Below are 10,186 nucleotides of genomic sequence, written 5' to 3' on the forward strand. Positions count from 1 at the left end.
ATTTAAGAAGTCAGAAAACTAAAAGCAAAATCTTAGGTCTATACTAAAGGCAACTTTTCTAGTTAAGGAAAAAAAGCAGTAGGCTAGAAATTAGGGTACTTGGTCTAGCCATTCATTCCTTGTATAGACTGGCAGGCCGTTGTTTCTGGGACTCAGTTTATTCAGCATTAAAATGGGGATAATAATGACTGACTGCCTCACTCAAACGAGTGTTCTGAGGAGGAGCTGAAGTACTTTGAAAAGTCACCAGTGGGTGGTAGTGGTAGGCTCTTTCTTCATCGAATGGGTTAAAATAAATCTGTGCTGAATGTGAGTGAAATATAGAATCTTGTTTCCTTCAGAGGAAAATCCAGGCAGCTGTCGAAATGTATAACGCACGTGGTTATTTTTAGTCGAGAACTAGTCTACTTGTAAATGAACTTAAAATATAGCCAGATCCAAATTGTGGTGACATCTTCAAAGTATTGTGTTAAAAGCAGGAATGAATCATGTGTTCCCTTTTTGTCTAATTGTAACACTTTTATTCAGTCTCTTCAACTAAAAGTCTTTGCTGGGAAGGAAGATTTGGGCTGTGAGGTGCCTCAGGGAAGTTCTGGTTACAGAGAAGATGGTGAGTCTCTCAGAGAAGAAGCAAGACCAAGTCTGGCCTGTCCGCCATCATGTCAAAGCCATGCTGAAGCATCCAGTTACCCGTGCTGTGCGCTGGAGGGCAGCCAGCCATCCCCATACCAGCAGCCCATCACCAGAGGTGAACGGGGAAGCAGAAGACCACCTCTTGCTGGTACTTCTCTTCTTCCTTTCTCTTTCTCTTCAGAACTGCCACCCGTGAAGACCCAGCTTCCCATCTTCCAGACATTTTCTCTGAAACTCTCTGCTGGCCTGCAGAGCCATATGGATCCACCCTTCCCCTGAGGATTCCTTCGATGAGCTCCCTCTTCCTGAAGGATGGGGCCGGGGAGTCAGAGGAGAGCAGAGAGAAAAGGGAAGGCTCTCCAGTCCCATAGAATCCGCAGGCTCTGAGGCAGTCCTGGGCCTTCGTTTGATGCCTCCTCTGGGGGAGGCTGGTCATCCCCAGAGGCTGTCAGGGATGTCCGCCACTAGGAGGATCAGTGACCTGGGCATTGGCAGGGCTCACCACCACAGCCAGAAGATGCCTCTGCCCCAGACACATCTGTGTCGCTTCCTAGCAGCAGCCTACATAACTCGGCAAGAACCGTGGGTGATGACAGGGCCATGAGGGACACTGGAGTTGTTCAGCTCAGACAGGAGAAAGCTTGGGGGAAGATCAGCAATGATAAGTGAGGACAAGTAGCTTCTCTTGGTTTCATTGAGGATGGACTAAGAGAACGAGCTTCAGTTGTTCCAGAAGGAGTTGGTTTAGACACCAGGAAGGGCTTCCTAGCCTGAAGATTTGTCCTAGTGTCTGCTTTCTAGACATCTGAGAAAGGTTCGATAATAGTTGTTTGTGAGTAGAAAGGGAGATACGGTGTTTTTATTGGACATGTGGAAACATCCATATTTTGCTGCTGTCTCTTAAGGATACATTCTGATTCTACTCCAGGAGAGATCCAAATGCTTACGTAATGTCTCCTTAGCTGCCTTAGTAGCAAACCATCCTCAACTCAATGGACCCAAACCACCTTCAACCGGGTGGTTTCTTCATCATTGTGAATTTCTTTTGATTGACAAGTGTTTTGGCTCTCAGATGTAAAAAGCCACACTGGGAAATGAACCATGAGTGATGAAATTAATTTTGGTATTTAGTTGAAAACTATATTTATAGTTTTTTCTCTTCTCTAATGTGATGAATATCAAGTGCGTCTAGGTTTTCCTTTCTTTTGTGCGCAGAATGTGACAAGTCAGCGTGTTGGTACCCAGGGAATTCGATCACATCAGTTTTCCATCTTGGAAAATCTTTGTTCAGTGGTATGTTCCTACGGGTTGCTCTCCTTTTGTAGGTGAAGAGTTGGTGACAAAACTTTGTGGAATTTTGCATTCCTTCGACTCTTAAAATAAATCAGTGTAGTCTAGTCTTACTCTGAAGTCCTTTGAAATTGAAGGAATCCTGCATTTCTTTAACATTGTCCCATCCCCCAGAACCATGCCTATTTCAATACGCAGACGATTGTCAGACTACTGAACAGCTGGCACAGGATGGACGCCAACCACTCAGAACGGATGCCGGCTGTAAACAAGCAGGTATGTGTGGCGTAGCCGCTGCCTGTGGGCTGGGCGCCATGTTGCTTTCAAACGTTAAAACCACATCCCTTGAAATTGTGGTATTGTTCCTGGCTTGCCTGATTTCTGCTCACAAGGCTGTTTCAGGGATAGCCTTGGCTTCCCTTTATATGGTGCAGACAGGAACAGGCACACATCTTTGAACTATATGGGCATTAAAATCTCTGCGAGCCAAAGCTTCACATTTTATCACTTTGGGCGAAATGTAATGATTGTACCCATTTACCTACTTAATGTAGAAAAATCAAAAGGCAACCTGTCAGTGGGAAAAGCTTTCCTGCTGACTTGCCCTGTCTCTCTTCAGCTGCTTCCTTGAGCTTGCCTCTTTCTTCGTCTTCCTTGTTCCCTGAGAGCACTCCTGCTTTCCTCTTCCAACCTGCTCCTCCTATCATTTCTGGCCATCACTGTAGAGGCAGGTTGGTGACTGCTTCTCCTGTTCCCCGAGCCTCAGCACAGCTGTGAGGAATGTGGCGCAGAAAAGCCTATTGTACAACAAGTTAGGTGACAACATCACTCAGAAAAATCTCCTAATGATCGGTGTCTCCTGATGCCTTATATACGCTAGGCCTCTCGAGAACAGAAAACCTGTCCTTGTTAACTGTGTGCAGTCAATCACTGGACCACGTGTATACATCTGGTCCTTCTAGAACCAGACCCTCCAGGTTCCTGCGCCGTAGGAATGTTATTTACTTTGGAAGCCCGTGCCAAACCGTTAAGGCCATTACGTCTTTTCTCAAACAGTAGCGAGCCTCGTTTCTGCTGCATCTCTGTGGTGGAAACCATTCCCTACTCTTCTTGTCTCTCTTTTCCCAACTCCCACCAAATGCTCAACCCCAGTCCTACCCGAATGCTTCCTTTCTCACGGCTGGTGGCCATGGTGGCAGAGGCAAGCTGGGCAGTGTTTGGGGTAGGGAACTGTGAGTGGAGGTGAATATGTGTGTGTGTGTGTGTGTGTGTGCATGTATGATCATCGACAAATGCAAGTGTGTCCATAGATGTCCTTGCTGCTATTAAGTAGCTTTGTGTACCTAAGCTGGGGGGACATTAAAAAATACCATCGTTCTCCTAACTAGGGTTTCTCAGAGTTCTCTGATAGAATAGCTTGACGACAAATATAGGCAGATTAGTCTATAGGAAAAGGTGTTTAAACTCAATGTTAAGAAGAAACTGACTTAGGGGTAGAGATTGCGGGAATGTTGGCAGGCCAGTGCCCTGACGGGCTGGTTGCGTCAAGGTAGGAAGGGAAGGAGGCCAGGAGGTTAAGAAAGTGATAGTAGGTGAAAACCTGGTTCTAGTGGTAGGAGTGGGCGTTGTGGGGTGGTTGGGTTACTTCTAGCTCATGACTTTGAGGGGAAGGTTTGGTCCAGAGAGAAGGGGGACACCAGCGGTATGCCATGAACATGCCAGATCTGTTCAGTTGCGTAAAACCCAGACTAGCCCTTTGTGATGATATGTGATTTCCAACTTCTGATGATGGGATCATCAGGAGATCTGGTCTTTACGTGTACGGCTCCTGTCTGCACCTCCTTAGTTATAGAAATTTGCCTTTGGAATAGAGAAGTAAGGAACCATTTATTCCAAAAGATGACACGAATAGTTGCTCTTTCTCTTTGTTTGGGATGCAACTGGCTTTTAAACTAGTCATAAATGTTTGATAAAAATCTGGTAAATGCTCAAAAGTCTCAGGCGGGGCTGACATCTCAGGCTATGACAGCTGTTCAAGAGGTCTCTGATTTTAGGAATCTGTGCTTTCTGGTCATCCAAAGAAGATAATTCCCACTTTTACTTAATTTTCGACTTACTCATATCTCTAGACTTCCCTCTTAGTGGAGGAATCAGCAGTTCTCCCTGCATCTTCTCTATCGACTTCCCTGTCCATGTCCTGAGCTCTATGTTTTCCTGAGACATAGAAGGTGTGACTCCTGGGCTCCTGGCTTTCCTTTTAATTGGCATCAGAAGTCCCATCCACTCTGTTCTCTCTGCTACTGTATCAGCTTCTCTAAATATCTTCTTCTGCAACAGTATTTGCACCTCTTCCTAGGACTTTAAAGCAATCTTTCTATTTGTCACCGCATTTTCTTCAGACTTCTCAGGTTTCCAAGCCACATCCTGGCAGGACATTCAGGAACCCTGCATTGAATGTTCTTGGCCTTCCTGACTTTCTTTGGGTTGCAGCTGTCAGACCTGCATGACGTAAAAATCCTTCCTGCGGGGCCCGACCGGCCAAATGAGACCTCCTCCAAGTTCCGCCCCTTTTACTGACTCAGCTTCCTCCGGCAGTCTTTCTTCTCCTTTGTGCCTGGCCTTTCACGTTCTCCTCGGAGAGCCGACTGTTCTTGGTCAGGGGTCCTCAAAATGACCACCAGTCAGGGGTGGTGAGAGGGGTGAGGAGGATGGACCGTTCTGGGGCTCCTTGGGAAGGGGACGTTTTGGTGATTATTCCTGACTTGGTGTGAGGGACTAAGGATTCTTGAAATACTGAAATATTGAAATCTTGAAATAAGCTGGGACTTAGTCCCCAGCTCATCCATCTTTCAGGGTCAACAGGAAAAGAGACCCCCAAAGCAAATCAAAGTGCTTTTTCTATCAAACCTGTTCTTTTTGGTTCTTTTGATTTGGTGCCCTTGTTCTCGTACCTTAATCGTAGAGAATGGGCGGTTGACTCAGTTAACACTTCTTTACTGGAAAGGAGGCTAATTTTCATAACCGAAAGAGGTGTGAAGGGTCCATATCCCTGCGTGAAGCATGAGAAAGGGAAAGGAGCGTTATGTGGATCTCTTCAACAGGAAAAGTCAGAAAGCAGAATGATTCATCCACAGGCATAATTCCTTTAGGACATTCTGTGCTCAAAGGGAATGGAATGGTTTCTGATCTTCTGAAAAGAAAAGATAGCATTTTTCTTAAGCCTAACCCACTTTCAGCGTTGGAGAACACAGAACTTTTTCTTCTAGCTGATGGCATTGACATTTCCTGAGAGAGACAGACCCCCCCCCCCCCTTCGGGGCACTCTTTCACGCCCCACAGACAGCAGATCTTGGGCTTCTCTTAGCAGGTTCACGACTGACGCCAGCGGGCAGGTTCTCACACACGCAACAATGTAGGAGACAGAAGTACCAAACTGAATGTGCAATTACTCCTTTTGCAAAAGAGGCCAAAACCCTCCTCCCCACTCCTTCCTCCCATATTCACTCCTCCAAGATGATAAGCCTCCCTCACGTGGATCTGTGTCCATCTATGTGATTGGTGAGCTATGGCTGCCCGAAGCTAAAGGTGTCAGCTGGAGAGCAGAGCACCTTCCCACAGAAGGGGGCAGCTTGAGGTGCTGGTACATTTCCCTGGTTTTCTATGTTCTTCTTTCTAGTAGGTCTCATGTAGAGATAGAGATATTTTTGTTTTAGAGATTCCAAAATATATATTTTTAGTGTAAGAAATGTACCCTCTCCACACTTCACGGTGTAAATAGAACCGAAAACAAACGTGTTGTGAGAATCCCATAGCAATCTGTGGTAGGAACAGGACCCTCTCCCTTGCCACCGAGTCTCACGGTCCGCATCTGCGAACCAGGGGAGGTGACTGAGGCGCCTCTGCCTGCCCAGACCTTCCTGTGCTCAAGGGGACAAATAAAGTCTGTGTAAACTGTTCACACCTGTGGTATTTTTTGAGCTTGAACCAAGGGGCCGAGCCAATGCGGATCAGCTTCAGAACGTGGAAGAAGAGTGAAGAGGAGTCATGAAGACAGTTGGGAGGAGGAGTGGGCTGTCCGCTGGGCTGGCCCTGGGAGGGGCACGTGTGCTGCGCTGCACAGTCCTTGCCAAAGAGAGGGACTGCATGGATGTCTGTCTGGGTGGGGGTTCAGGACAGCAGGAAAAGAGCCCATTTTGGAGATACAACCAGACTATTGAGAGCCATTGCTAACACTGAAGGACTCTCTACTGCCTAGAAGCCCAAATTTCAGGGGCCCCTGGCTGGCTCAGTTGGGAGAGCATGTGACGCTTCATCTCAGGGTCATGAGTTCAAGCCCCATGCTGAATGTAGAGATTACTTAAAAATAAACTTTAAAATAAGTTTTAAAGTTTAAAAAAGGGAGTGGGTCCATCTTCCCTGACTGTACTGGTGCTCTAATTCTTGTACAGAACTAGGATTCTGCTAGCAGGCAGATTTTAAAAATTGCTCAGCCAGGAGTATCTTGGGTTTGGCGGGGTTGGGGGGGGTTGCCTATTTATCTTCTTCCCAAATCTGTCTCTTGGAAGGTTGGAGAAAAGGGGAAGAGAGAGGGAATGGAGTAAGAGTGAAGAGGCCAGTGAGCGGGGGAAGGCAGGGGCGCAGGGAGAGGCAGTCAGCAAGCCTCATGGAGTTCCTAGAAAGGCATCACCCGAAAACACCCTGAACATGGACCGCAGTGTGGATATTTTATCAAGGAGAACTAGGCCCGGCTGGGCTGTAGACCTAGAACTCACTAGCTCTGAGGACTTTTGTTATCTTTGGGCTATTTTTTCAAATATCCTGATCGTAGACATGAAATGCCACTTTGTCTCAGAAAAACATGCTTAGGTTGTATTTAGTTGGCGGTAGTGGACGGGAAAGCTGTTCATGCGGGCATGGGCTGGTTCTGATGTGGGGGAGCACTGAGCACTCTCACGTCCAGAGGACTGGCCTCGGGGCTCTGAAGGATCCCATTAAATAATAGGTGGAAAGTACTTAGAATGGTACCTGGCATGCAGTGAGCACACAGTTAAGCAACGAGGCATCTGGAGGGAGGGGTTCCTGGAGCAGTAAGTTCGGCAGCCATCATCACATCAGGACTCCAGGACTCTGGTCACAGTTTATGCAGCTCCCTGGGTTTTCCCCTCCTAGCTGTCACAAGATGGCTCCAGAAGCTCCGGGCATCACATCAGCTGAATGCAGGAAGAGAGAAGGGCATTTCTTTTGAAGGGGAAAATGATTCCCAGAGAACCTCCCACCCCCACCCCAGCGATGTCAGTGGAGAACTGAGCCACCTCCCATCTGTAACATGGGGAAACAAGGAAGGGATGACCTTGTTCGGCTTGGATCAATGAGGTTTTGTTCTTGGGGGTGGGCCATCTTCCCTGACTGTACTGGTGCTCTAATTCTTGTACAGAACTAGGATTCTGCTAGCAGGGAATAAGGCAGGAGCTAGAAGTGATTAAATATCCCAGGTGTGGGCTGCAGATGCGGGAGCAGCCGAACCAGCGGCCCTGAGCGCAGCAGGAACCGGGCACAGCAGCAGCCAGAACCTCGCCAAAGGTCAGTGGTTCTCCACCTGCCTTGACCAGAGCTTCATTCAGGGGAGATGTTGAACCTGCTGGTGCCTGGTCCCCACTCTACACCAACTAAATCAAGTCTCTGCGGACAAGTGCGGGCACTAATATCTGTTACATTGTCTCCGGTTGGTTCTTACACACAGGCAGGGTGGAGGACCCACTGAAACGCTTCGTCCGCTTGGCCTGACTCTGCTCTTCAGTGTCTGAGCCACTTCCGGCCGGCTGCTCCTCAGCCTTGATGGTGTAAATGCTCTTCCGCGCCGTAGCCCTTCAGCCACATTAGTGTCTCTGTGCCTGACCTGCCACAGCATTAGCCACCTCTACATTCATTCACCCTCACTGCCTCTCTGGTTCCAAAATCGGATTCTCAAGATCGAGAACGTGATTGGTCCCTTGGCCAGCCACATTGTAGGTCCCTGACCGGCTTATTGATTGGGGTCTCTCAGTCTGGAGCCACGCCTGGGCCAACCGGGAGGGCATGAAATGCAAGCAGTAAAAGGTATGGCAGTCAAGGGCAGTCCCTTCAGCGTAGACTGTGACTTGTCAGTCCCTCTTAGAAGGAGACAAGGGCCATGGAGACACAGGAATTGACATGTTGGACATCTTAGTGATGTCCAGAGGCTGATCCCTAGGTTACAGACCTGGCCACAAATTCACCCCTCTTACCCCGTGGTTGTGTTTCATAACAAGGACACACAGGCACATGTTTGCAAGAAAAAAAGTGCAAGTTAGTGTACCACTCCCTTCTTCCCTACTGCCCCAGATGTCCCTAGCTGAGCACAGTCCCCATGGTCTCCTTGGTCCACTGCTCACGGATGGAGGGAAGCACAGAGCTGCTGGCAGGAGGCTAAGGGGGTGTGACCGAGGCTCTTAGCAGGCAGCAGTGTCCACACAGCTAAACCAGGAACAAGGCTGCCTGGGTTCAAGTCCTAGCTCCGCCTTGAGAGCTGTGTGACCTTGGGCAACTTGCTTCATCTGTGCCTCAGTTTCTTTGCTGCAGAATGGCAGCCATAATGCCACCTACTTCATAGGGCCAGTGGGGAGGGCCAAATGAATTCCCAAGCAGGGGGAGGCTGGCCCTCTCTCTACTTGCTCCTCCAGGCCTTGGCTGGGCAGCTTGGTGGTAGAATGGTGTCCTGGGACCAAGGGTAAAGGAGTCCCAGCACTGTAACCTTTGTCTGGGTGTTTTATAGGTATTAACTCCTAGGAAGAAAGAGGCTTCACTGGGCTTCCTAACCTAAGCCTTGTTCTCTAGTCCAACTCCCACCTGAGCCTTTCATCTGGGGTTTTGCAGTATTTGCCCAGTGATCAAAATGCTTGATCAGTCTTGTTTGGGTACAAACTCCCTAGGTCCAGAGAGGAGAGACAAGAGTGACCAGGATGTTCCCAAGCCCCTAAGGGTAATGGCTATGTCTTTATTATTACCATAGTCTCCAATGCCTCCTCCCACCCTCAGAACTTACAGAATGAATTATAATCACCCAATTTCCTTAATAGATGCAGTGGATAAAGAGAAGATGCCCAGGTCTCGACTATCCAGGCAAAATCAAAAGTTTTCTAGTAACTTCGGGCTCTATGATTCTAGCGCTGATTTTGAGCCTTGTGCCCTCAGTTTCCACTCTGCCAGATGCAGAAGGTTCTTGTCCATGGGCTCCGTGTCTAAAACCCACACCTTCACGAGTACAGAAAAGTAAGCAGGCTTACTGAAAAAAGCATTCGAGAAATAGGAAATTAGAGAACATAACAGTTACATCACTTGTAAATGGTGGTTGAGAAGATGAACTCAGTGTTCCGGCTAGAGTGCCTCAACGTGGCCAGGGACACAAGTTTTTTTTAAATGAATGACCAAGGGCAGTTGTAACCACTCCTGGGCAATCCCAGGAAAGTTTACAGGGTGCGTTGTGAAGATGTGAAGGGTTGGAACTGATCAGCTCTACCAGGAACTGGCATAAACAGCTGCTGGTGGTAAGATCGTCTGGGTGGAGTTTCCTGCAGCCCCCCGCCTGCATTTGGTGCAAGCAAGCTGTGGTTTCCGTGTACCCGGTCCCAAGGAGAGGACCGTGCCCTCTTCAGACGCTGCTAGAAAACAGAGATGCCCAAAGCATGCCCTTGAGAGGGACACTGGAAGACATGGGAAAGAGGCTCGGGGAGACTGGCAGCTGGGCTTGTCTCATCATTGTCCTAGGAAGGTTGTGTGGGTATAAAAGTTCTCAGAGGACCTACGATTGGCCCCGTCTAGAAAACAAGGCAGCACATGTAAAGCACAGTGGTGAGGACCATGGGTTCTGTGGGACAAGGAAGGCACCCTTGCAGAGCCTTGGAAGCCAGGGATGCCTCCAAAGACGGAACAGTATGGAAGAGAGAAAGAAGAGGGTGTAGACGGGATCCCAGAGGCAGGAGTACTGATGGAATGTTCTGCAGACAGCGAATTTGGCTGGTCTGCTTCAGTGAAGGGTTTTGTGTACCGAAGCAATTGTACGGAAAATTGGAGACACAGGCAAGAAGACCTTAAATGCCTGGGGTAAGGAGCGAGGGGTTCCTATAGGCTTCCTATCAAGAGGGAAATGCCCGTGGTGCTGTGGTGCGGAGGACTTAATCCTGCTTGCTTTGGCAGCAAGGAAGGGCTCCAGGCCCAAGGCGCTGAGGCTCCAGACCAGGGCCAGGGC

The 10,186-nt window shown here is 48.5% G+C and overlaps 1 protein-coding gene across 7 annotated transcripts in view; it reads left to right on the top strand.

Annotated features, from left to right (window-relative positions):
• The window catches only part of SLC4A8 (solute carrier family 4 member 8), a 103,865-nt gene extending 97,984 nt beyond the window's left edge, over positions 1-5,881 (top strand). For all 7 annotated transcript variants that reach the window (XR_004286955.1, XM_032348234.1, XM_032348236.1 and 4 more), the window contains one exon: positions 529-5,881. Coding sequence is in view for 6 of the 7 variants with exons in the window: in XM_032348234.1 (XP_032204125.1) it covers positions 529-541 (13 nt within the window). In the remaining variant the exon portion in view is untranslated. The remainder of the gene's footprint in view (positions 1-528) is intronic.
• The last annotated feature ends 4,305 nt before the right edge of the window (positions 5,882-10,186 follow it).

This window comes from Mustela erminea, chromosome 6, assembly GCF_009829155.1.
Source record: "Mustela erminea isolate mMusErm1 chromosome 6, mMusErm1.Pri, whole genome shotgun sequence".
Classification (NCBI taxonomy): Eukaryota; Metazoa; Chordata; class Mammalia; order Carnivora; family Mustelidae; genus Mustela; species Mustela erminea.